This window comes from Mustela nivalis (assembly GCF_964662115.1).
Source record: "Mustela nivalis genome assembly, chromosome: 10".
Classification (NCBI taxonomy): Eukaryota; Metazoa; Chordata; class Mammalia; order Carnivora; family Mustelidae; genus Mustela; species Mustela nivalis.
This window is the reverse complement of record NC_139029.1, coordinates 3852845-3879871: the sequence shown is the minus strand read 5'-3', so window position 1 is coordinate 3879871 and position 27027 is coordinate 3852845. Positions and strand designations below refer to the sequence as shown.

The 27027-nt window shown below is 45.9% G+C and overlaps 1 protein-coding gene and 1 long non-coding RNA gene across 3 annotated transcripts in view; both read left to right on the top strand.

Annotated features, from left to right (window-relative positions):
• Positions 1–1417: 1417 nt before the first annotated feature.
• DNAJC11 (DnaJ heat shock protein family (Hsp40) member C11) overlaps positions 1418–27027 on the top strand; it is a 70345-nt gene continuing 44735 nt past the window's right edge. Inside the window, exons 1-3 of one of the 2 annotated variants that reach the window (XM_082688054.1) lie at positions 1418–1552; positions 23315–23444; positions 25476–25549. In XM_082688054.1, coding sequence (XP_082544180.1) covers positions 1481–1552; positions 23315–23444; positions 25476–25549 — 276 coding nt within the window. In that variant the 5' untranslated portion in view covers positions 1418–1480. Of the gene's footprint in view, positions 1553–1692; positions 2164–23314; positions 23445–25475; positions 25550–27027 lie in introns of those variants that run through there. The other variant, XM_082688055.1, reaches the window with a different exon arrangement.
• Positions 12282–13083, top strand: LOC309843004. Its single transcript, XR_014299903.1, has 2 exons — positions 12282–12481; positions 12592–13083. It is a non-coding gene; the product is annotated as an uncharacterized lncRNA (long non-coding RNA).

The following is a 27027-nucleotide window of genomic DNA, read 5'->3' as shown; positions in this document are numbered from 1 at the left end:
CTACCCAACTGAGCATTATGGCCCAATTAATGTCTACAAACCGAAGGAAAAAAGGAATGTCTCAACGTCGGAGTTTTCTCCCCCAGCTTCTCTGTAAGAAATTCTCTTAAAGACCAGCAAATGTCAGCAAGCAGCTTAGCCCTAATCACCGCTCTGCAAAGGAGAAAAAAGGAAAGACCATAAAAAATTGCTGCAATTGCGGATGGCATGGGAGCGTCTGTGAAAGCTGTTGTGGAAAAGTCTCACCCAGCCGGAGAAATAGCTCTTCCTCCACAACCTGGGCTGAGGTCGGCTCCGGACTGACTCAACACTCCTGAATAACCTGTCTCAGCACACCTACTTGTCTCACGCCAAAAGATCCTAAGAGGGCTGAGCAACTTGGAAGGGACCATACACAGGCCCAGATGGTGAACATCTGGCCAAAAATGAGGAAGAGAGAGAAATCAGCTTCTCAAACCCACAGACAGGTGTTTGGGGCTTCCCAGGAGACCTGCTTAGGAAGGGCAACAGGGATAGTTCTAAACTGATCGTTAGTCAAAGCTCAACGAACGGTTCCTGAGAAATAATGAAGGATTGGTACAGGTCAGCACGAACCAAACAGGGGGCAAGAGCAGGGAAGCTCTGCTGTCCACCTCCTCTTGATAACGGCATCATTTCGAAGACATTTAAATTATTTAGGTGGTTGTAACCAGACATCTTTAATAATGCACCAAACAGCAGGCACCAGGTTGAAATCAATTAGACTCCACCGCTAAATCAGAAGGTAGAAATTTACAAGAGGAGGGCTCTGGGATAGGGACTGGAGGTATAGATGCCTGCCAGAGACAATTCTATTAGGAACCCAATGGTTATTGCCTGGTCAGTTAAGCAGCAGAAAAAATGGCCAGATGCTCCTAAATATAGGGCAATTAAAAAAATTTTAAATAAAAAAATTAAAAACCCAACATTGAGGAGGCTCGTCCTCTGGGCAGGGTTCTGGATGGCCAGGAAAAAGACGAAGAACAATGGAGGCAGGAATAAACCCCATTCTGGAGGTTTCCTGTGCAAAGAGAAGTCAGCCAGTGGGGCCTCGAGGAGCCTCCGGCCCGGGTGGACTCCGCGGGGGGAGCCCGGGCGGGGCTGTTTGGGAGAGAATGATCCCGCACTGGGATCCGGCGTGGGGGACAAGGGAGGTGTCTCAGGGGACAGAGGGGACCACCCCCAGCCTCCCTGCCGGGTCCCAGGTGAACCTCAGGGAGGCCGGCTGAAATTTAGGTCCGCGAGCAGCACGTGGCGGACCCCGGCCGCCGCATCCCGCCCTCGACCGCGCGGGGGCGCAGGGCGCAGGCGCGCTGCTGCGGAGCGCGGGCGGCGGCGCGCCCCTCCGGTCCGCCAGGGGCCGCTGTGGCGCAGCCGGGCGGGCCCGTGCCGTCGGGGTCGCGGCTCGCCGGTCCCTCTTGGGCACGGCCTTGCCGGTTTGGCGGGGTGAAAGGTTGCGAAGATGGCGACGGCCTTGAGCGAGGAGGAGCTGGACAATGAAGACTATTACTCGTTGCTGAACGTGCGCAGGGAGGTGAGGCTTTCGGTGCGACGCCCTCTGGGCGGAGGCCGTGCCCCGTGGTTCGGGAGGGCCGGGCTGGCGGCCACCGCTCCGTCCCCGCCACGGGCGGCCGGGACCCGGCGGGGAGGCCGCGTGACCCCGCCCGACATGCGCGACCGCCCGCCGACCGGGCGGTCCCTACAGCCTCGACCCCTGCACCGGGGGTGTCCCGGCCGGCCTCTGCCCTTGCTCCCGGCGGCCAAGGAGCCGCGTCCTGGCAAGGCCAGAGGCTCCAGTACCCACAGGAGGGAAGGGGTTCCCGAGGTAGAGGCTCCTGGAGTGGGGTTCCCGGTCCTCCCGGACCCCGTGCCGCGCCCAGCTCGCAAACTTGCCTCGGCCGAGGGGCTGTGTCATCACCCCTGGCCGGCAGAATGGGAAACTGAGTCTCCGGCACCAAGGTCAAGGCCACGAGGGAACCTTCCCGCGGCGTCCGTCGGGTTCCCGAGTATTCATGGGGACGTCCCGCTTTTGAAATGAATCCAGGCCCAGAGGCACGTGTCTTGTGCCCTCCTCTTCCCTGAGCGGCTGTCCAGAAATTCAGGAAAGAGCGTCCCGTACCTACAGCCTCTCTTCGGAGGCCGCAGGTGAGGAAGCCGCTGTAGAGACCAGGAAGCCGCGGTACCCCAAGGACGGCCTCAGCATGCGCGCCCCTCTCCACACTAGAGGGTTTGCACCCTGTCTCCTCACCCAGTGAAAGATAAAGTCTCACGCTGTGTCTGGCATGCAGTAGGGCCCAGTCCGTTTCGTTGGCTCGAGCGTCCCGCGGACATCAGCGTGAAGGGCAGGGAGGCTTCCAAGGTCAGGTCCTGAGGTGGATCGTTAATCTGCAAGCTGCTGGGTTGGGTCTTCTCAGCCCTGCTAGAGAACCTTTCATAACCATCTCTCAGTTTTCCCAGTGACCACAATTAGCCAAGTTGGACTATTTTAGGCAAAGCCGGCCAAGTATATGCTGTCCCTAAGTGTTGGTGTGCACGATGTCCGTGAGAACTAACATTTTTTGAGTGCTGCTTTGGGCAGGGCCACCAGGCTGAGCGAGCACTTCCTGTTACATTACCTCGTTTAATTCTCACCCCAGCCCCTAAGGTAAGCATTGTGATAATCCGTGATTTATACCTGAGAAGACCGAGGTGGAGAGAGGTGAAGTCGCTTGACCAGAGCAACACAAATAGAAAGTGCAGGAACCTGAATTCCGCCCTGAGAAGTCTGACTGGAGCCTCCGCTCCTGACTTCTACACTCAGTGTCATTGCCAGCCAGCCTACAGAGCTGCCAGTTCTGGTCTGTGTCCTGGGGCACCCGTATATAAATCCCTCAGTTGCGTTAGCCCCCTCGTATTAGGAAAACGCCCAGTGACATATCTGGGGCGACTGCCAATCGTGTGGGCAGCTGGAGGTTCTTGTAACTAATGAACAGTAAGGCTTTGGGTAAACCATTTCTTTGGCCTTCGGTTCCTTTCCCTTTGAATGAAGCTGTTTGACTAGTTACTAACTTTTCTCCAGTTCTTAGAAGCCAAGCAGTAAATGAAACTAGCTTTTCTGAAACCAGCCTTTCTTTTTTAAAAAAGATTTTTTAAAGATTTATGGGGCACCTGAGTGGCTCAGTCGGTCAAGCGTCTGCCCTGATTCAGCTCAGTTCATGATCCCAGGGTCCTGCTCATGCTCTCTCCCACTCTCTCTCTCTTAAATGAATAAATAAGTAAATGAATGTCTTAAGGATTTTATTTATTTGAGAGAGAGTACAAGTGGAGAGGGACGGGCAGAGGGAGGAGCAGATCCAGCCACCTGGGCTGGATCGTAGGGCCCTGGGATCACCACGCAGGCGCCCCGAAACCAGCCTTTCTTACCACTCATTTATAGTCTGAGTTATCAGTAATTGAGCGGCAGTTTGCCCATTTACCAGGCTTACTGAGTCTTAGGCAGATGCATATGGTCAAAAAGATCTAGAATAATAGGTTTGGCCAGAGTCCTCGGTAAACGGTAGTCAAAGGTGTACCTTGAAACTGCTGGAACCTTAAGACTTACTGTTATTGGACTGATGAGTGGGAGCCAAATAAATATTTCTTTTTAAAAAGATCACTTTTGGGCGCCTGGGTGGCTCAGTGGTTAAGCCGCTGCCTTCGGCTCAGGTCATGATCTCAGGGTCCTGGGATCGAGTCCCGCATCAGGCTCTCTGCTCAGCAGGGAGCCTGCTTCCTCCTCTCTCTCTGCCTGCCTCTCTGCCTACTTGTGATTTCTCTCTGTCAAATAAATAAATAAAAAATCTTAAAAAAAAAAAAAAGATCACTTTTCCCAATGAGTTATGGCACTTCTCCTATTTATGGCTATGGGTGAAATCCCCATGAAACACGTTCTCTCGCTGAAGTCACTTTGCGTTCCCTTTGCCAACAAACTCTGTGTGAAATGTCAGGGTGTGCAGATTTTCTCTCTCAAGATTCTGCTGGAAGAGAAGTTCTCAAGGCGGTCTCTGGACTTGATATTGACTAGGATTTTGTGGGGTGGGGGGACCAGAAATCAACCTGAGGTTGAAATAGCATGATTTAGTTGGAGGGTGAGAGGAGGAGTAGAAGTAATGTTAACTCTTACACCTGTTGATAAATTTCCTGTCAGTTCTATTTCTTCTGTAGCTTGATGCCGTTTGTTTACCTGTGGGAGGCAGGATCCCCTTCCCGCCAGTATTTCAGAGTACCTTCAGCTCTTTGTTCAGGGAGTTCAGAGACTGGGGCACCTGGAGGGCTCAGTGGGTTGGGCCTCTGCTTCCGGTTCAGGTCATGATCTCAGGTCCTGGGATTGAGCCCCACATCAGGCTCTCTGCTCAGGGAGGAGCATACTTTCCCCCCTCTCTCTCTGGCTGCCTCTCTGCCTACTTGAGACCTCTCTCTCAAATAAACAAATAAAATCTAAAAAGAAAAAAGAAGAAAAGAAAGTTCAGATACTTTTCCCTAGAAATCTCAAATGAGGGAACCTGATGGAAAACCGGAAGTTCTATTTAAAAAAATTTTTTTTAATTACAAGCCTACTTTACAGTTACCATTGGAGTAATACAGAAATGTCAAAAATCAGCTTGCAAATCTCTTTTCCAAGGTTTTAAACCTCAGAATACCCCCTCATACTGTATTTCAGCAAGTGAAGCAGGCAGTTAGGACTAGATGCCTCTCTCTAAATGAGACTTATGTGATCTTTAATGATTCCCTTTCTCCACTGTTCTGGATTTCCTGTTTACAGAGTAGAACTATTGTCGCACTGAGCGGAGGGAGTAATTTATCATTAACCGGGCACATTAAAACCAGATTGACATCTCTGGTTTAGTGTCGTCAAATGCGTCATCAGGGGCCTAAAATCTAACCAATCCGAGATTTCTGAGATGATTTTCCAAAATTTATTTGGATAAAGGATTCCTGACCAATCAATCCGTGTATTTTTCTTGGTCTTTATACATTTTATAGACATTTTAATTGACAGCTTCTAAACGGAATTTATTCCTAATCTACTCAAATTCCTACCTTATCAATGTTGTATTACCATTAAAATAAACTTTTCGTTTTCTTGCAGGACACTGAGCAGTGTTTATAACCCATTTTAAGATCTTTGGTCCCAATTAGGGACCAAAGGGGCCAGTCTCTTCAAGTTTTAAACACTTTTAAAAAGAACAGTGAAGGGCCCTGGGTGGCTCGGTTGGTTAAGTGACTGCATTCAGCTCAGGTCATAATCCTGGAATCCCAGGATCGAGTCCCACATCAGGCTCCTTGCTCAGCAGGGAGTCTGTTTCTCTGTCTGACCCTCACTCCTCTCAGGCTCTCTCTCTCTCTCATTCTCTCTCTAAATAAATAAATAAGATCTTTTAAAAAATAAAATAAAAACATGGTTAGGTAAAAGATAAGCTTAATTTGAAAAGGTTTTTTCTTGCAGTCCATATGGGGAGGTCAGTATTCTGGGTTTTTCATCCTTCCATACCGGCCTTGAAACGAGAATTCCAAAATTGTCACCCACCAGGAAAGTTTCCCCAGAGTCCCTGCATTTTCATTCCTTCCCTGGTTTAGGGTGTGTTGGTGCACAATTTTGCAGTTTTAGGTTGTCTGGATTTCTCTGGCTGGAGGTTATTACAGTCACAGGGTGGGACTAAACGTTCAAGTTCGGGCTGCAGATGGAATGGGCGAGAGCAGTGGAGAAAAGTCTGCTAGCCACTGTCTGGATAGACTGAGGGGGACATCAGGCAGCCCAGCAACCAGGATGGCTTGGAGGTCTGTAGAAGTTGGAGCGTAGGCGTGTCAGCCAAGCCAGGTGCACACCCGGGTTCCTAAAGTAGCCAGGTGCTGTGGGTCTATTCATCCGTTGCTGACCTATCCTTGTGATGGGCGGGGAACTTATTAGTCTTTAGAAAAGATACCAAGAAGGGTCTGAGAAGGTGATTGCTTCGGTGAGTTTCCCATCAAGTACATTTTGCTCAGAGTTCGGTATTTCTAACAGTGACTCTGCTTAAAATGTGTGCATTCAGCAGGTAGTGCTAAGCCTTGGTTATCCAAAAACTGAACTTAGGCAGGTGATCCACTTCCTAAGGTATCCCCTAAGCAAGAGACTGAGGAGCAAGGTCAGTAGGAGCAGGAGTCACAGGCCACGCTGCCCCCAGGCGACAGGTCATTGAACCTCTGCAGGTCTCCACTTCCGTGCTGCAGTCTGCAGTCCTTCCGAGTTACTGAGAGAGTGAGAGGCCACACTGTGCAGCTTTGCCAGAATGTCCTGGGTCGCAGTCTTTACTTTGGGGGTGGGGAGGCTCGGGTTCCTGCCTCTGGGCCAGTCGTCTATGCTTTCTGCCTTTCTGCTTCCCGTTTTCTTTGACATTGAAATGGAGGGAACGGGACAGTAATGGATTAGGTGCTAACTTACTGGGAGCCAGAACGCTGTGTGTTGGAGTGTTGCCCTGTGACAGGGGTCTGTGCACACTGCCTTGTACAAGAAGATGTTCGCTTAGTGTTTATTGTTATTTCTTGAATTCTGACAAAGCATGAGGCTTTGCTTATTTTAAAAGACATACATGTACATCGAAAACTTCAGTTAAACCTGATCCTGGCTAAATTTGCTATCCGACTGTTAAATATTAATTTTTAAAAAATAGCGCCAAAATCTATGCTAAGGATCAAGTTATGAATTCCTAAAAGTTTCTTTTCTCTTTCTGTTCAAAATACTGAGTTTCTTATCTTCAAAAGGCAGTTATCTCTTTGAACTCTGCTTCCTGCAAAGTCAGGAGTTTTCCACCTGGAGGGCTCGGGGGAGGAGCTCCCAGAAGGCCGAGCTGAGTTCTCAGGGTAGGGGACGAGGGATAGTCCCCAAAGACAGTGAGTGTCTGGGGTAAAGGCCGAGTGGGACCCGAAGCCGGAACTCTTGTGAGCTGTCAGCTCCTCAAGGGCCAGGCAGGGAGGAGAGGGCCTCCCTGATCAGAGCAGAGGGACAAGACAGCGCTGGGGTCAGTGGACCCCGGCAGGATCTGTAGAGGCTTCTGGTGGTCTTGCTTCTGGGTGGGGACAGAGTTCTTAGGATACCCAGTTAGTTCCAGATGTCATCCTGTAATACGATTAGCAAACACCATGGGGTTAAATTTTAGTTTTTTTTATTAAATTTTTTGTAAAGATTTTATTTATTTATTTGGCAGAGATCACAAGTAGGCAGAGAGGCAGGCAGAGAGAGAGGAAGGGAAGCAGGCTCCCTGCTGAGCAGAGAGCCCCATGCGGAGCTCGATCCCAAGGACCCTGGGATCCTGACCTGAGCTGAAGGCAGAGGCTTTAACCTACAGATACCCCGAGGTTAAATTTTAAAATGTGTTTTCTTTAATGAACCATAAGCTAGCTATTACTTTTCTGCTTTGGGCATTTTAAATAATTGCTTCTTGAGATTTTAATGTTCTAGTTCTGGTTTGGGGTTTTTTTGTTTTTTTTTGTTTGTTTGTTTTATTTTTTTGGTTTGTTAAAGAGAATTCAGTTGAAAGCTTTTTTATTTGCTGTGAGTTTAGAGGTAAACAATAGATAAGGAAAAGATGGGACACACAAGCAATGTGTTTTGCTTGGCTGTGGAATTCTAGTGTTTACTTTTATTAAACTTTCATTTTGATTTTATTTATATCGTACCTTGTCCAAGAAAGGATTTAAGACAACTAATAGGGATGAATAAATAAAGTAGCATAAAAGTTTAAAAGGGGCACCAGGAGGGAGAAAGACCATTGGGAACACTGCTGCTTTATTACTACCATTGTGGCCCACACTTTACAAAGCCCCTGTAGCCCCTGAAGGAGCTTGGAGCCTCCTCCGAGTTCATATCCCCGTAGCTGGGTGCTGTTTGGCTCTTGGACTGTTGGAATGACTTCTGCATGCTACGAGTGCACAGCGTCCCCTCCTTAGTTTGCAGGAGCCAGAACATTCTTCAGTGGTAAAATGCCAGCAGACATCAACTACAAGAAGTCTGCAGTGGTGGGCAGGGTATAACAGATGGACATGGACGAGAGAAAGTATAAGGTCAGGCTTTTTGGGGAAAAAAAGCCAAGCTCTTTCTGTGACCATCACTTCTGACCCAGAAAGGAACTGGAGCTCATTTTCCTAAGATGCTGGCCTTTTTATTTACTGTTGTGTCTCAAGGGCACCAAATACACATATGGACATGACGAGGAAGAGAAATGAAAACCAAATTGTACAATGATCAGACAATCTCTCCTCAGCCCGTGGAATGACCTCTCATCAGAAATCAGACTTTCTGCTCTTCTGGCTCCTTTGTTCTCACATTTTCTGTCATCAGCAGAAGTGGACATGGCGGGCAGGATTTCCCCCACCCCCTAAACACTGAAGGTGACCGGGGCCTGCCTTTTTCTTTGTTGGTGTGTAGACTTCTGTCATTACTGATTGCCTGATTTTTTTTTTTTTTTTTTTTTTTTTTTTTTTTTTTTCCATCTTGGGGGTAAAGAGTTCTGTCAACTTTGTAAGTTTTTTCCTTCCCTGTAAAACAACGGACTTCGGTTACCTCTACTTGTAGAAACCTGGAATTGCTTGAGCAACCTCATATTTAGTTTTTCTGACTTACTCATGGTTTAATTGTTCTCTCTTAAGCCCACCTTCTCAAAGCAGAGTCTGAAATGTCTGAAGGGGGCAGCTGGGTGGCACAGTCCATTAAGCCTGCCTTCCGACCAAGTCATGATCTCAGGACCTCATGTTGGGCTCAGCGCTCGGCGGGGAGTCTGTTATCCCTCCACCCTGCCCCCCCCCACCACCACTCGTGCTCTCTGTCTCTCACTCCCAAATAAATATTTATTTTTTAAATAATGAAATGGTGGTAGGAGGTTGACTTTTCAAAATCACATGACACAGAGTGTGTCCACTTGACCCCCGTACTCCAGAAAGCTGTGACGGTGCTCAGGGGTTTTCGAGAAGTACACCAAAACCACTGAGCCCATTACCTTCCATGGGAAGCACCTTCCTTGGGAAGCCCCTGTACACCCTCATGGGTGATTCTTTGGAAAGGCGGTGGAGCTTCAGAAGGGGTCGGCGTCCTAAGAGTGAAGCCCTTGCAGTCAGGTTTGAGTCGGACTTCCCTTAGCAGCCTGGTCTGGGGCAAGCCACTTACCCTCTCTGGGCCCGTCTCTTCATCCATAAAATCCAGACAATAATTTCACTGTCCTAGGGCTTTGGGGAAGATGAAGCAAGAGCGCACGTGAGTGCTCCGCATAGTAATGGGCACGGTTCTAGGTAAGGTAACGCGATACATTTTTGCTGGCGTCAGGAGCATGACATTCAGCCAGGACTGCTCCTAGTGCTGTGTCCGAGCTCTTCACAGTCTGCACGAGCCGGCGGGTGCTGGATGCTTCCCGTGTACTTGCTCCTTCTCTGTGACCGGGCTTTGGTCTGGGTGGGGCCCCACAGACTCTTAATCTCCAGCCAGCTTTTGGGTCAGGGGGCCAGAGGGAGTTCCTTCTCCCTCTCAGACCAGACTTTTATCTTTTTGATCCTCACTGCTTTGACCTGTAAAATGGAGGCTCCGGTGCCAATCTCCAGGTGTTCTGTGAGTGTTAAGCCTCAAATGGGAAAATACCAGCTGATGCATGTTTGCCTTCTGGAATGATCTCTGTATCTTTTCCTTACCCTGTCAGGTGCGCCTTCTCGCTCCTCACAATTCCCCCAGGTTTGGGCCTCTTGAGTTTAGCTGTTTTTATAATCTCTTGCTCTCCTGCATTTCCCCCCGCCTCTGGGCCTTGTGCTTAGGTGTTCAAATTTACCTTTTCCCCAAAGCCTGATGCTTCCAGTTTCTCCCCAACCCACGCCTCTGAGCCAGAACCTCAGGTGTGCTCTTTGGTTTGTTTTCTCTATATTGTACTGAGCCCCTTTCGATTGTCCCACAGCCCCGCCCAGCTCTTCAAGGCTCCTCCTGTCCCCAGCCAGCTCTGATTTTTGGTTTCCGCTGTGACTTCTGGGCAGCCAGGGAGCCCTCCTGACCTCAGCCCTACATTTCTGCCTTAGTTTTCTCTAGGTCTCTCTGGTTTTGATTTTGTCGGTTGTAGTCAAGCTGTACCAAATTAATATTAACAAACAGTACTGATAACAGTATTTCCCTACCCAGAAGCCGTCTGTGGCTTCCCGCTGTTTATTGGGTAGGGGTCAAACTCCTGGACCCGTTTGAAAGCCCCTTATAAATCCGTTGTTTTATGTGTTTTCTGCGTTTCTCGTGGTGATGCTCTGCTTTCCTCCACTGCAGAGTAAGCATCCTGTGGTCAGGGACCATGGCTGTTTGATCCACTGCTGTATCTCTTAGGGCAGGGCCAGTGTTTACTGAATGAATGGGCAGGTGGACGGACGCCCAAGTTCAGTTCCAGCTGGCGTTTGCTCTAGTGTCGGCCTGTTCCTTACAATGTTCTTTTCCCCTGAAATGCCCCAGCCCGTCTTGGACACCAGAACGTATCAAAACCCGCCTTTCTCGTTCCCATTTAGATCCCGCCGCCGTCATGCGGTTTTCTTTCCATTCTGACGGCCCTGAACTTACTTCTCCACCATTTATATTAGCATTTTTGTGTTCTCACTGTTTAGTTAAATCCACGTGGGTTTTTTGTGTTTTGGTTTTTTTAGGGGAAACACATATGCACACCTACTTTGTAATCTTAATACTGCATTTCTGTTGTACCTCCTGCGGTACTCAGAACAGGTCAGGCGCTCGGTCAGTGCTCTGACTGGAAGAGTTCAGTATTTGCTGGTGTCATACCCACCATGTCCGGATGCTCTTTGCTTTGAGGAATGCCTGTGTTGAAGATCACATTGCAGTTCTGGCAACAAAACTAGAGGAATTTAGAAATTCTAGAATTTAGAAATTCTAGAGGAATTTATTGGTAGGAGTTTATCAGTTGTCATTGGGCAGATCTGAATGGCCACTTGTCAGAATTGTTCGAAGCCAGATACAAGAGGAAGAGAACAGATGCGAATGCTCACCTTTATGCCCGCCCCCAGAGTAAGCCGCGTGCCCGGAGACTGGGGACTGTGCTGAAGAGAGCAGGGCTTGCCCTGCTGGGCTTGTCCCTTTCCGTCTGGCAGGCTTTTGATCCTCTTCTGTTCCTTTGTTGCGGTGGGAGAAGGTTACTTGTTTATTGCCTTTTGTACGAGCATCAGTAATATTAGTAAAAGTACATTTCAGATGGATTAGATTGGTCTTGGAGTTTTTTCTTTTGTCAGAGCTGAATGTTCAGGACAGACTACATAGGTTAGTCTCACTAGAAATCGTGTCCCACTGGTGACGCTCCTGACAACCATGGGTCAGGCAGGACGAGTCCGCACGGTCCACACCGTGCTCGAGGTTGCCTGTGATCCACGTACAGTGTTGGAATCCTGCTGTTTGCAGATCAACCCCAGCTTCTTTCCAGACCCGCCATCCGTGTTCAGCATGAAAATGAAAATTGTAGAAGGCTGTGTTGAGCAGGGAAAATGGCATCAGAAGATGGCAGGGCTGTGTGTGAGAGTGGTTTTATTGTGTGATGCTTCAGGCTGTGTGGTGGGAACCTTTTCAAAATGAAGTGGGAAATTTTTCCAAGTCCAGTTAGTGCCTGATGAGTACATGCCTTGGTCTCCTCGGTGACACCAAGTAGTCTGTAACCCCTCCTCTCCATGAAACAGCTCTTACTCGGCACAAAGCACCCATGCTGTCTTGGTGTTAATTAGCTCTGAAATCTGCTTTTTCTTTTAAATTGTATGAGCACCAAGTATCTTAAAAAATTACAGGTTTTATTAGCTGATGCAGTTTATTTCAATCAGATTGTCACGGAACATATGGACAGTAATGAATCTTCAATGGTGGTAATTAGGCAAACTTCCCAAAATCCAATAGAACGTAGTTTTGGAGCTTTGCTGAAATACAGCGGTGTAGACACAGCTGGAAGTTTGAGCTGGAAAGTACGGGCTTCAGCAGCAACAGACCTAGTGACTTTCCTGTTCCTCAGATGGATGTAAGCATGAGGTGTAAGTTGCTGCTTGCCGGCTCTGTCGGGTCTTGTAAGAACATTGGTTCTTTGCCTGTCCGGCCCATGGTGCGACGGCACCTGCCAGCCCCCCAGCGTTGAGTGAGGCCCTGTGGCTAGTTCTAGGCAACGACATGAATGGATCTAATATGTATTCTGCTCAGACAGAAGCATTTAAAACAATACAAAGGAAAAATGGGTTATTTCTTAAAAAGTTGTCCAAAATGCAAATAAATACATGGAGAAATGTGCATCCTCAATAGTAAACAAATCACCTTTTTTTTTTTTTTTTTACGATTTTATCCATTTATCTGACAGAGAGAGATCACAAGCAGGCAGAGCAGCAGGCCGAGGGAGAGGGAGAAGCAGGCTCCCCGCTGAGCAGAGAGCCTGACATGCTCAATCCCAGCACCCTGGGATCATGACCTGAGGCGAAGGTAAACACTTAACCTACTGAGCCACCCAGGCACCCAACAGGCAGTTTTAAAAAATAGTGTGCCCGGTTTGTCTACCATGTTGACAAAGTTTGTTTTCTTTCTCATGGTAGCACTCAGTGCTGACGAGGTGAGTGTGCTGACCCGCCCAGCCAGGAGACAGGACGATCATTCCCTGGAGAAATTGAACCAGGAAGGCCGTAGACGCAGGAGAGGGCGAGAGTGGCAGCCTTGCAAAAGCAGGGAACACAGGAGCGATGACATCCTGCGCGGAGACTTACAGCTTTTCTTTGTTCTCTGCGTCCTTCCGTGAAAAAGAGAAAATCCACCAAATGACACTTCCGGGTCCTCCCATAGGCACTTCATAAAGGAGCTCATCAGGCGACAAGGCCTGTTCACATAGAGCTTCCAGATAGCTCCTTAGTGTCTTACTCTTGGGTATGAATTGATACCAGAGAACGTAAATATTTGAAGGAATACCACAACATGAGTTTCTAAGATCGTGCGACAGCAGAGAGAGATGAAGGAAGCAGACAGTGCAGGGGATTTGAAAGCTAGATCGTCTTCCGAGAAATAAAATATTACATGAAAGAAATAAGAACAAAGTGATACTTTTTTTTTTAAAGATTTTGTTTATGTATGTGTGTATTTGTTTAGACAGAGAGTGAGCACAAGTGAGGGGAGGGGCTCCCGGCTGAGGGCTCAGTCTCAGGAAGAGCTTTATCTCATGACCCTGAGATCATGACCTGAGCTGAGGACACCAGGGGTCTGCCGCTTAACCGACTGAGCCACCCAGGCATGCCTGTCTATGTCTCTTTTAAAATTATCACCTTGTTCTGGGTCGCCTCGGTGGCTCAGTGGGTTAGGCATCTGATTTGATTTGGGCTCAGGTCATGGTCTCCGTCCTGGGATTGAGCCCTGTCTCACGCTCTGTGGCCAGCTGGGAGTCTGATTCACGATTCTCCCTCCCTCTGCCCCTCCTCCCGCGTGCTCACACTTTTCTCTCTCGAAATAAATAAATCTTTTAAAAAAAGAAATATAAACAAAAGAAGGATATCTTAGAAATTAAAAATAAGATAGAAAAAAAAACTCTGTAGAGGGGCTGGAAGATAATGATGAGGAAATCATCAAAGGAAAATTTTAAAATTAGAAGACCAACTCTTACATATTAAAGTAAAATGAAGAAGAAGACATTATATTAAACAATGTGGAAAGAATTCTCAGAACTAAAAGATATGAGACTGTAGACGGAAAGGGCCCATGAAGTAACAAGCATGGTTGGGTTGGACAAAAGACCCATGCTGAGGAAATCACCGGTTGAAGAGAACATGCTAAAAGTTTCCAAACAAGTCACGAGGAATTGGAAATTGGAATGACATTAACCTTTCTCAGCTCAGTACTATAAGCTAAGAGACCGTGAAACAAACAATACAGTACAAATTCTGAGGAGAAAATATTTCCGAGCTAGGATTTTATCCTCAGCCAACTATTTATCAAGGGTAAAGGCAGAATACAAGAAAAGAACATTTTGAGGGGCCCCTGACTGGCTGAGTCAGTAGAGCATGTCTCTTTCAGGATCCTGAGTTTGAGCCTCACAATGGGTGTAAAGCTTACTTTAAAAAAGAGAAAATGGGGCGCCTGGGTGGCTCAGTGGGTTAAAGCCTCTGCCTTCAGCTCAAGTCACAATTCTGGGGTCCTGGGATCGAGCCCCACATCAGGCTCTCTGCTCAGCAGGGAGCCTGCTTCCGCCTCTCTCTCTGCCTGCCTCTCTGCCTACTTGTGATCTCTGTCTGTCAAATAAATTTAAAAAATTAAATTAAGGATATAAGTATAAGCATATGATTTTGAAATATAAATGAGGAAAATGCTGAGAGATTTTAAAGTACTTATCACCTGAGGAGTGGGGATGAATGCTGTTTTGGTTGTAAGTCTGATAGTTCCATTTATAAACTGTTTTATATATCCCTTTGATAAAATTAAATTTTTAAATTTAAAATAATTAAATCTTAGACAATAGAGAGCAGTTCAGCAGATTAAAACAAAAATCCTACACCCTTTAACCCAACAGTTCTAGAAACTTCTTTGCAAAAAGATAATCATGGATGCACATAAAGTTTTAGCTGTAGGAATGTCCACTCCAGCCTTTTGAAAACACATGAAAATTGTTCATAGGGAATCCTTATATAAACTGGTAATGCCATATTTGAAGTACTATGCAGCCATTTAAAATGATGTGGAAAATACTTGATGACCAATAAAAGCTGCAAAAACAAAACCTCACAAAGACTTTTAACTGAAACAAGGGGGGATTATAAAATTCTATTAAAAAAACAAATTTTTATTTTAAAACATGTTCTATTTTTTGTTTTATCTATTAAGAATATGTATACTTTTCTAATAAAACTAGCAGGTTTTTTTTCAAGATTTTATTTATTAGAGGGATAGAGAGCACAAGTAGATAGAGCAGCAGGCTGAGGGGGAGGGAGAAGCAGGCCCCCCGCTGAGCAAAGAGCCCAATGCAGGGCTCAGTCCCAGGAGCCTGAGATCATGACCTGAGCCGACCTGAGCTTAACTGACTGATCCACCCAGGCGCCCCAAAGTAAAGGTTTTTTAAGGTAATTCAACTAGGAAAAACATAGCCATTGACTCATTTCTTTAACCTATTTTGACCGTTAGAATTGATGCCATTTTTATCTCTCTGCTAATGACAAAGCTTTTGTTCATATTTTTGAAAATGATGTTTATCTTGCCTCACATCCTCACCTACATTTAATATTCTCAGTCTGTCATTTTAGGCATTCTCGTGGTTATGTGGTATCTACTTTTATTTTTAATTGGCACTTTCACAGTGACTAACAATACCGAATGTCTTTTCATGTACTAACCAGCCGTTCCTGTATCACCTTTGGCTGACGTCTCTGTTTAAATCTTTTACTCGCAATTTTATCGGATTGTCTTCTTCAGGAAGAGCTCTTCATATATTCTGGATACAAGTCTAATCCATACATATTTTACAAGTATTTTTCTTTTATTCTGTATAAGAGATCTTTAACTCAAGGTTACAAAAATAATGTTTTTAGAAGTTTTATGGTTTTAGCTTTCACATTTAAGTCTTTTCTTTTTTTCTATTTTGAGGGTTTTTTCCCCCAATTATTACTATTATTTTTTAAGATCTTATTTACTTATTTGACAGAGAGGGCACAAGCAGGGGGAGCAGCAGGCAGGAAGAGAGGGAGAAGCAGACTGCCAGCTGAGCAGAGACCCAGACTTGGAGCTTGATCCCAAGACCCTGGGATCATGACCTGAGCCGAAGGCAGACACTTACCTGCTGAGCCACCCAGGCGCCCCTCAGTTGTTTAAAGTATCAAATACATATAACATAAAATTTACCATCTTACCCAGTTTTTACAGTTCTGTGGTGCTAAGCACATACCTGATGTTGCGCAACCGTCCCCACCATCTGTCTCCTGAACTCTTTTCATCTTGCAAAACTGAAATTCTACCCATTACACAATAACTGTCTACTCCCCCACCCAGGTCCCTGGCAAGCACGATTCTACTTTCTGTCTCTGATTTTTTACTACTAGATTCCTCATCATAGAATCTAGAATCATACAGGATTCATCATTTTGTGACTGGCTTATTTCACTCGGTATGTCATTTTCGGGGTTCATCCACGTTCTAGCACATGTCTTTTTAAGACTGATCATTCCATTGCGTGTGTTTGTACCACATTCTGCTGATAAGCATTAGTCTGTGGATAGACGCTTGGGCTGCTTCCATGTCTTAGCTGTTGTGAATAATACTGCTGTGACCGTGGGTTTACAGATACTTCTCTGAGACCCTGCTTCCAGTTCTTTTGGCTCTATGCCCAGAAGTGGATTGCTGAGTCATATGGTAAATCTGTTTTTATTTTTTTGAGGAACTACCACACTCTTTTCCACGAAAGCCATACCATCTTACATTCCCACCAGTCGTGTACACGGGTTCCGGTTTCTTCACATCCTTGCCAACACTTGTTATTATATGTTTGTTCTGTAGTAGCGTCCTAATGGTGGCTTTGATTGGCCTTTCCCTGATAATTAGTGATACCGAGCATCCTTTCCTGTGCTTATTGGACATTAGTATATCTTCTTTGGGGAAATGTCTGTTCAAGTCCTTTGTCAGGTTGGTTGTTTTTGTTGAGTTTTAAGGGTTCTTTATGTATTCCGGGTATTACTTCCTTATTAGGTAATATGATTTGCAAATATTTTCTCCCATTCTTTAGATTGTTTTTTCACTTTCTTAATATTATCCCTTGATTTACAAAAGTTCTTAGTTTTGCGGAGTTCAGTTTGTCTATTTTTTTCTTTTATTGGCTGTGCCTTTGATGTTATAACCAAGAAATCATTGCCAAATCCAATGTAATGAAACTTCTGCCCTGTGTTTTCTCTGCTACGAGTCTTTTACACTTCTGGGTCTTATGTTTAGGTCTTTCATCCATTTTTAGTGAATAAACTAATAAGTGAATTGAGTGAAGTTACATGATATGAAGTCAACACAAAAGTCAGCTGCATTAACTTTTATATATGGTATGGAAGAAGGGTCCTACTCATTCTTTTACAAACAAATATCCAGTTTTCCCGGCACCATTTGTTGAAAAAACTGTCCTTTCCCTATTGAGTAGTCTTGGCACCATGTCAAAAATCATTCGACCATATATGTGAGTGTGTATTTCTGGACCCTCTGTCCTATCCTTTTGGTCCATACATCTGTCTTTATTCCAGTACCACACCGTTTTGATTCCTGTACTCTGTAGTAAGCTTTGACGTAAGGAAATACAAATCCCCCAACTTTGTTCTTTTTCAAGATTATTTGGCTCTTCAGGGCACCTGGATGGCTCAGTGGGTTAAGCCGCTGCCTTCGGCTCAGGTCATGATCTCAGAGTCCTGGGATCGAGCCCCACATTGGGCTTTCTGCTCAGTGGGGAGTCTGCTTCCCTCTCTCTCTCTCTCTCTCTCTCTGCCTACTTGTAGATCTCTCTTTGTCAAATAAATAACATCTTTAAAAAAAAAAAAAAGATTATTTGGTTCTTTAGGTCCCTTGAGGTTCCATGCAAATTTTAGGGGGGATTTTTCTGTTTCTGCAAAAACTGGCATTGGGATTTTAATAGGGATTGTATTGAATCTTTTAGTTGCTTTGGGTAATATTGACATTTTAATAATACTGTCTTCCCATACATTGATGTGGAATGTCTTTCTTTCTTTCTTTTTTTTTTTTTTTTTAAGGTCTTCTTTAATTCTTTCAGTGGCATGTCATAGTTCTCATTATAAAAAATCTTCTACCGGGGTGCCTGGGTGGCTCAATGGATTAAGGCCTCTGCCTTTGGCTTGGGGCATAATCCCAGGGTCCTGGGTCTTAACCCTGCATCGGGCTCAGAAGGGAGCCTACTTGCTCCTCTCTTTCTCTCTCTGCCTGCTTCTCTGCCTACCTGTGATCTCTGTGAAATAAATAATAAATAAAATCTTTTAAAAAAAAAATCTACCTCCTTAGTTAAGTTAGCTACTAGGGTTTGCTTTTTTTTTATGCTTTTGTACGTGGAGCTGTTTTTCTTTCTTTCAAGATAGTTCATTTTTACTGTATAGAAATACAGCTAATTTGTGTGTGTTGACTTTGTATCCTGCAACTTTGCTGAATTCATTTATTAGTTTGAAATTTTTTTTGTGTTGGTGGAATTGTTTGTTTCCTTCATATAAGATCAGATAGTCTGGGAATAGAGATTATATTACTTTCCAATTTGGATGCCATTTATTTCTTTTTCTTATCTAGTTGCTCTGGCTAGGACCTCCAATACTATGTTGAATAGAAGTAAGAGCAGACATCCTTGTGTGGATCCTGACCTTAGAGGAAAATGTTTCAGTGTTTCACCATTGACTATGATGTTCACTGTAGATCTGTCTTCTGTTGGAAGAGGTCTTTATGGCTTTTATTATGCTCAGGTAGTGTCCTTCTGTTCCTAGTTTGTTGAATGTTTTTACCACGATAAAGTGTTGAATTTTGTCAGATACTTTTTCTGCATCCATTGAGATGATCGTATGGGTTTTTTTTCTTTTCATTCTCTTAGTGTAGTATATTATATTGATTTGTGCTGAACTATCCTTGCATTCCAGGAATAAATGCCACTCAGTCACGGTGTATAATAATCCTTTTAGTATGCTAAATTCTGTTTAGTAGTGTTCTGTTGAGAATTTTTGCATCAGCGTTCATAAGGTTTTCTTCTGCTATCTTTTTCTAGCTTTGGAATGAGTTTGGAAGTGTTCCTTCCTCCTCAGTGTTTTGGAAAATTTGGAGAAGGATTGAGATTAATTCTTTAAATTTCTGGTAGAACTCCCCAGTGAAGCCGTTAGGTCCAGGGCTTTTTCACTTTGTCAAGAAGTCTTTGATTAGTAGTTAAAGCCAGGCTGCGATTCCTGTTGGTACTGTGTTGGGGTTACCTGCAGACATGTCCTGAACCCAGTCGTTAGGTCCATTCATGAGCAGGCCGTGTTTGTTGATGGTATTCTGAACAGTATTGTCTTTTTAAGTTTGTTTTTAGATTGTAGAAATAAATTGATGTTTGTGTAGTGACTCTGTACCGTATGACCTTGCTAACATCACTTAGTAGCTTTTTTGTAGATTCTTTATGATTTCCCATGTAAGTGATGTCTGCAAATACAGAGTTCTTTTTCATTTCTAATCTGTAAGCCTTTTATTTTTGTGCCTTATTGCAGAAGTTTCTTTTGTTTCCTGTAACATGAAATCCAGCCATTTTAACAGACCACTAAACTCTATGGTCAGGTCACAGAGGACCTTTTCACTGTGAGTTTTATGATCTATGAGGTTGAATTTATAATAGATTGACTTTACATTAAAAACAGAACCAGGTGGGGGCGCCTGATTGGCTCAGTGGATTAAGCCTCTGCCTTTGGCTCAGGTCATGATCTCAGGGTCCTGGAATCAAGCCCCGCATCCATCTCTCTGCTCAGCAGGGAGCCTGCCTTCCTGTCTGTCTCTGCCTGCCTCTCTGCCTGCTTGTGATCTCTCTCTCTCTGTAAATAAAGAAATAAAATCTTAAAAAAAAATAAAAGAAAGAAAGAAACAGATGATTGAGATGGTGAAACTTTTCAGACTTTTTTTTAAGATTTTATTTATTTATTTGACAGAGGAGAGTGAGAGAGGAAATTCAAGCAGGGAGAGTGGGAAAGGGAGAAGCAGACTCCCTGCTCAGGAGGGACCCCACATGAGGCTCCATCCCAGGACCCTGGGGTCATGACCTGAGTCGAGGGGAGAAACCCCAGGCGCTGCAAAACTTTTCAGACTTAAAAGCACAATACACCTCTTTATACAGAATTTTAGAAACGAGTGTGCAGCTGTAGGTTTCATTTTTAATGATATCACAGATTTTGAAATAATACCATTTTTTTATGATAAAGAGTTTATCATTTATAAAATATCGACCCAGTGACCTCAGCTCTTCAGTTATGATGAAAGGTCCAATCTAACCTTCTACTGAATGTAATATTTATTAAAAATGAAACTTCTCATTTCTATTACTTAATCGATAGCACATTAAGTCATTTATTAATATGATTACAGAAGGTCTTTCAGATTAGATGTCCCCCTCCCCCTTTGTCATCTCATTTAATTTTAACAACTAGGAAACAGCAGCCTAAGCTAGAAGTCAGCCGGGTCTGTCTAATCATGCACTTGTAACTTAGGAGATGCTGGGAAGAACGATTAAAATTGGCAGAAAGAAAATAACCTGTAATTGCTCTTTAGGAAGGAACAAGCCCCCTTACGTCATCACGTGGGTAAACCTACGTGGGGGAGATCTGGTTTATTCAGTTAACTAGTATTTGCTTAAAACAATGAGTTTGGTACAGGGGACATATTGGCCAAGTGTGGCAAGAAACGCATTGCATGATTGGTGTTGGCAGGGAAAGAAATCAGGGTTAAGAGAAAGAAAAAAGACCTGCAGACACAGGAATGTTGACTGACGCACATGTCTTCAATGGAGTCTCGTGTGTTTTATTGAAACAGAAGGTATATCTAGAAGAGGGCGCGTGTCGTAAGTGTGCAGCTCGGTGGATTTTCACAAATAGGGCCTGCTTCACGATTGAGCGCTCCTGCCAGCCCGTGCCAGGGCAACACCTTCTCTCTGATCTGTTCTGCTTTCCGGGGGGTACTGAGCTGCTCTTTGGGTTATGATAGCTGGAGTGATCGGATCCCTCTTGTGAGCGCAGCGTCGTTGAGCACTGTACGGGTCATACGTCCTTTACTCCTCACAGGGACTTTGGGGAGAGAGGTACTAGTGTCCACAGCTGCAAGGTGAGAATACAAAGAAAAGGTTTTACAAGAGCCACGCTTTGTAAGCTTGTGCTCTGGGTCAGGCACTCTGCGAAAGCCTCGTGTGGTCACGCACTCACTTGTGGTCTCCCCATCCCGGAGACTTTCGCCCTTTTGCGGATGAGCACGGTAGGAGTCAGAAAGCTCATTTGCCCCAAAAGCCTGTGTTCTTCACCAGTAAACTTGGAGGTCGATGTGTCACCACAGAGGAAATCTTGCAGGTGAGCAGATGGAGAGAAAGAGGGACGGCAGCCAACTGCCAGTTGTCGGACAGTATAATTCTCAGAGGCTGCGCCAAAGAGCACGAAGGCAGGCAGGGAGCTAGAATGGGGCAGAAGTCTGCCTGATTCCGAGAGGACAAGGGATACTCAGTTAACAAGGTCTTTGACCCTCTTCAGGGAGCTGCTAATTTAAAACTACGTGTAGATGAGCCTCTGTCCAAATAAGCAGCGAAGGTCTGTGTCTGGTTTAAAGCACAGGCTGAGGGGCTCACAGATAGCTCATTCCGGATAACAGATCATGTGAAGTCCGCTGGAAAGGCCCAGAGAGGTCAGCCAGCCAACCACCTCCTTCCCAGAAGAAGTGATGGGCCTAGAAGTGAAAACATTGTCCAGAAGGCACTGAGGGGCACTGGGCACGTGTGACTGACACATCTCACCAGTCACGTGCAGTCTTCCTTTGGAGGCCTCCAGAATTCCTTGTTTGAAACCTCTAGTGGAGGGGCATCTGGGTGGCTCAGATGGTTAAGCGTCTGCCTTCGGCTCAGGTCATGATCCTGGGGACCTGGGATTGAGTCCCGAATCAGGCTCCCTGCTCAGCAAGGAGGCTGCTTCTCCCTCTGCCTCTCTCTCTTTATTTCTCGTGAATAAATAAATAAAATCTTTTTTAAAAAAGAAAGAAAGAAAGAAACCTCTAGTAGGGGAACCTGGATGGCTCAGTTGGTAAAGCGTCTGATTTCAGCTGAGGTTATGATCCCAGATTCCCGAGATCGAGCCCCGAATCGGGCTCCCTGCTCAGTGGAAAGCCTGCTTGTCCCTCACTATCTGCCCCACACCCCCCCACTCGCTCACTCAAATAAATAAAAAAGTCTTAAAAAAAAACTTGCAGTAAACATTCACAGTGTTGCCGATTTTCTAGCTTCTGAGTAACATACTCATATATAAAGTATTTAAATTTTGTGCCAGAAATTACTACTAAAGTACATTAAAGTTTTGCCTTTTATCCTTAGTGGGGAAAAAAAAACTTCATGAGTCCTGGAATTGGAAGATACTGAAAAGTTGTAGAAATTATAGGAAAATATGCTCAAACGTGTTTCCTTGTCACCTTGATCACTTGATGAGTCCCTGCGGTGGCTCTCCCTGCACATACAGGTTCTGAGACTTGGTCCCAGGCCTCTGCCCAGATGCCTGGTTTTTTGGCTCCCTCTGGCACGTTGTCGACGACCCAGAAATGGGATCAAAATGGTGAGGGAGTTGACTCCCAAAATAAAATGTTCTTTCTTTGACCGATCATCTGGATAGAGCTGCCTGTTCAGCATCGCCTCTGATGGACCAGAGTGGTCCCTGAGGCTGATACAAAATCAGATCCAATACTGCCCAAAAAACAGGCCTGACGGGCTAGCCACATAGGTAGCTCAGTGTTCCTAGGGCCTCTGAGGGAGGTTGTTCCTGCTAACTTCTCGGTGGCTGTGTGGCAGGCAAAGCAGAATGTGGGTTTTGTCCTCACCCCCATGTCCCTCCCTTCTGTGTGGCTGAAACACAGAGTCCATTTTATTTACTCCGTGTCATCTGCTCCTCTCGTGGTACGTGTTCTCCCTCCAGCTGAGGACTTGTGAGGACTGGGGCCTCGGGGGCAGGGGGGTGTCTTTTGGATTTGGGAAGGAGGGCTTTTGTTTCTACTGTAGGATAGCAAAGGATTTTTGCCTGCTTTCTGTGCTGCCTTTTGGAATTAGAGGTTGCACCGGGGGCGTGTGTTGGCTTTACAATTTTATTTGTCTTTGATTTTTTTTTTTTTAAGGGCAAATATATTCACTGCATTTCTTTTGTTGGAAAACTGCGTAAGATGCATGGCATTGCTGTTCTAGTGGTGTATAGTTTTTTCCCTGTCTGAGCCAATTTTCTGTTAGGAGTACCTTGTTATGATTTATTTCAAATAACTTAGGTTAAAAAGTAAGCGGGTCTCTGACGTTTTTTGTTTCAGCTCAGAGCACAGTGAACCAGTATTAGAGACACATCTGATCGCAGCATTTCCCAGCAAAACACAGTTGCTATTGATGTCCATAATTGATCACTTTATTAACTGGGGAAAAAAGAAGCCTTATTGAAGCAATAAAGCATAACTTCATTATGTCCCGGGTGCGGAGAGCAGACACGTTGGAAAGTGGCTGACAGGCTCCCATTTCAAGGCTGATTCTGATAATGATCATATTTAAGGAGCATTGATTGTTCTCTAATTGGATTTTTCTTTCCGTAGGCCTCTTCTGAAGAGCTGAAAGCCGCGTACCGGAGGCTGTGTATGCTTTACCATCCCGACAAGCACCGAGACCCCGAGCTCAAATCACAAGCAGAACGACTGTTTAACCTTGTTCACCAGGCTTATGAAGGTCAGCGGAGGGCTTGGCTTCACGCAGACGCCCTGGAAGCAGCTGCTCGATTTTTAAGAGACTTGATTTGTAGGGGGCAGAAAGAGAGTCCTTAGACGTGTATAAGAGAGGAGGGTTAAGTCAGTGCTTTTTTACTGACAGGGTCCTTTGAAAGAGTAGTATTTTGCTTCAGAAATCAATATGTGTCCAGTGAGTGGGAAGCACGAGTGCAGGCAGAGCAGCGGACGGGCTGGGCTGCAGGGAGCACTGGGGCTGTGAGTCGCTCGCTGGCTTTCTTCTAAAGGGAACTCGTAGAGGTAAAAGGCTGATCGCTGCCGACAAGCCCCCTTTGTTCTCTTGTTATGAGAAGATGTACAAGAACGTTTTTTTTGGCCCCGATTTTATTGGCTCCGGAGCATTCAGTGAAGGAAAGGTTCTAACAGAAGGAGGAGAACGATCTTAAGAAGGCCAACAGGGAGTAGTCAAGTAACACAGGGTTTTCTGCTTACTTCTCAGGTACTAGAGAAAGAAAATTCTGTGATATAGTTGGGTGTAAAACGTTCAAGTCGCTGATAAGTCCCCGGTTTCTGTCGGAGATGGTGGCAAAGCTCTTGGTCACACGGTGGTGTTGGTCACACAGTGGCGCAACTGCCTTCAGTACCCCGAATCGTACACTTCAAAGTGGCTAAAATGGATTCTCTGTTATGCATATTTTGCCACAGTTTTAAAAAGAAAGATTAAAAAATATTTATTTACTCCTAGGACACACCAAGTAAAACAGGCTGTTTATTCCAGAGCCATTTGGTGATTTGCTCCTTGGTTAGACAGACCAAAAATTAGTAACGTGTTTCTTTAGAGAATAAAGACTTCTCATTGCAGTTTTAAGAGCATATGCTGTATTTCACTTAGTGGTTTTACTGTAAAATTAGATTTTACTGAGGAGGAACGCTCGGGCCGTGACACGTGGCGCGGGTCTGAGCTCAGTGGCAGGTCTTCATCGCACCTAACTCCAGTGAGACCGTTTCCACGGCGGTCCTGACCAGGAGCCTGGTTCTTCTGTTGCATCATGTGGGCTGAACGGCTGTGATACTTTGACTGCTGTCCAGATCACCCTCAGCCCATTCGTGTGGTTCTGGAGATTCAGGGAAGAGTTAATAGAAAACCTTCGCGGAGCTGGTGTAAGTGCTGCGGCAGCAGAGCTAGCCCCAGTGTTCACCCTAACGGGGAGACCAAAGCAAAGCCGTGAATAAGTAATTCCCTATGACATTCTCCAGATCAGCTCGAGAAGTCCGCTCCCGCGTTTTCCAGTGGTCAGCATCTCCTTCTTCCCCATTAGATCTGAATATGGATAGAATCATTTACATCGTTTTTTTAATTAGGCCTAAAAATATATGGGAAGTCTCAAGGGAGAGAAGATTCAAAGGTCTTGAACACAAACTGGCAGAGGAGAAGAGGAATGGCCATTAGCTTTCCTGACACTTGTGTCCAGTTCAGACGTCCTTCCAGTGGCTCCGTCCCTCACTGAAAGACTTTGATGTACTGAGTTAGGTGACGTGGCCACCACCGTAGTGACAGGTGTTTGTGTCTTTAAATGATTTATAAAAAGGAAAGATTGGGGAGAAGAACCTGTCTTCGGAGTTAGTGAAACTCTGTAATAGAGCAAATAATAAATCACCTTTTTCTACAATCAGAGCCTGTCTGAACAGGCTTTAGAGACTGGAGTGAACAGCCCAGGTACGTTACCAGCTACGGCAGAAACTGAGCTCTATTAGAAACATCTGTTCTTTAGGGACACTCGGAAGCAGCCTCCTGTAAGGTGAACCTCACAATTTAAGAGTAGCTGAGACACAAAAAATCCAGTATTTCTCATTCGTGTCCACCTTTCAGCATATCCTAGATCAGATCTAAGAGGCAGTTAGGAGGAAGGAGGCACGGGACGGAAGGTGGGGTTGGGTAGGGAAGAGGAAGAGGTGAGCTCACCAGGTGATGTTGTCTCCGGCTCTGACGGGAGAATTCCGTGCTCTCTTAGCATGTGTCATTCTGAATTTGCAGTGCTCAGCGACCCCCAGACCAGAGCCATCTATGATATATATGGGAAGAGAGGACTGGAAATGGAAGGATGGGAGGTAAGAGAAACTGCACACCCTGTGTCCCGGAAGAGCCCCTCAGCTCCACACGCTGCGATCGTGGGTTGGAGAATACCGAGAGGCGCCAGGGTCCCGTCCGAGAGGCGCCAGGGTCCCGTTCTCCTTGGTCTTTTGGTCTCAGAGACGGAGTTCTAGGCTCGGCTGTGCCTCTGCCTACCTCTGTGTACCTGGGCAGGTCAGTCACCCAGCTTGTCCTCAGTGTCCCGACCTGTCGGGTGAAAAGCTAACTAAGGGCGTAGATGCTGCCAGTAATTCCTAACCCCGGGGAGGGCCCAGGCCGGTTGTGGGGTTGATGGAAGACCGTTTCTGCAGAACACAGTTCTGCCTTCACCTGCGTTTCCTGCCGCCCCCTCCCCCGCCCTGCGGGTGGCACAGTTCTGTGCCCTCTCTCCACCCCAGCTTACCTGCAACCCCGTCTGGGACGTGTTCCTGTTGGTCACATGCTGTGCGTGTGAATGAAACGGAAGCACAGTAGCACAGTACAGTTGAGAACTACCGGGCTAACTGGCCCTTCGTGAAATCAGCTCTCCCCAGCAGCCAGGCTGTACGAAGAGTCACAAAAGTCACACAATTCTGTGCTCCACGCCACCTCCGCCTAAGCCTCGTGCACGTCCACACTACCGTCTGCAGCAGGAAGGCCCGAGGCTCGAGTGGGAAATCGAATATGAGAATTAGCGGGAAAACTCTGAAGTTGCTGTAAGAACATGTAGATGTTAGAATTTAATTTCATTAGACTTGGTTCTGATGCCCGAGAAATGGTGGGAGGCTGTTAGCGTTAAATTGGCCGTCACTGATTTCTCTCTCATCGCATAAATTACAAGGCATATGCAAGGGCATAAATTACCCTTGAAGTTCTCTCGGTGCGTAATCTCGAGCCGGAGGCCTGGCTCTGACTAGTATCGGAGCCTTCTCCAGGCCTTTGGAGAAGGAGTGCAGGAGAAGCCACACAGGCTCCAGTCCCTTGGCCACTGCTGCTTCGTATTTATGGCAGCTTATGGGCCGTCTTCTGCCTGTGGCCAGGTTTTGGGCGCCCACGCAGTAAATTGTAGTTGCTAACATTTATCAAAATGGGAGGTTTTACATAAATATCCAGTTGTCTGTCTTCTCTTGGAAAAATCAGAAAATCTGGTAGCAGCATATCTGAATTGTTCTGTGAGGAGCCTCTGCCCCATGGGTGGGCCATGCTGTCACCGTCCCGGTGCTCACAACCTCCTGTCATCTGACCACTGGCCCGCCCTTCGTCCGTGTGTCCCACCTGGCTCCAGCGTGCATTTGGGTTCTGACCTGTGGCAGGATGGAGGCAGCAGCACTTCACGTCACGTTAGTTCCTTGTAGCTAAGTATTAGGTCCGATAGCTTCACATTTTTCCATTCCTGAAAGGAAAATACGATCCTGTCGTATTTACTGACTTGCTCCTCATCCTTCGTGCACATGGTCAAGCTCCCTTGTGTTTTGAA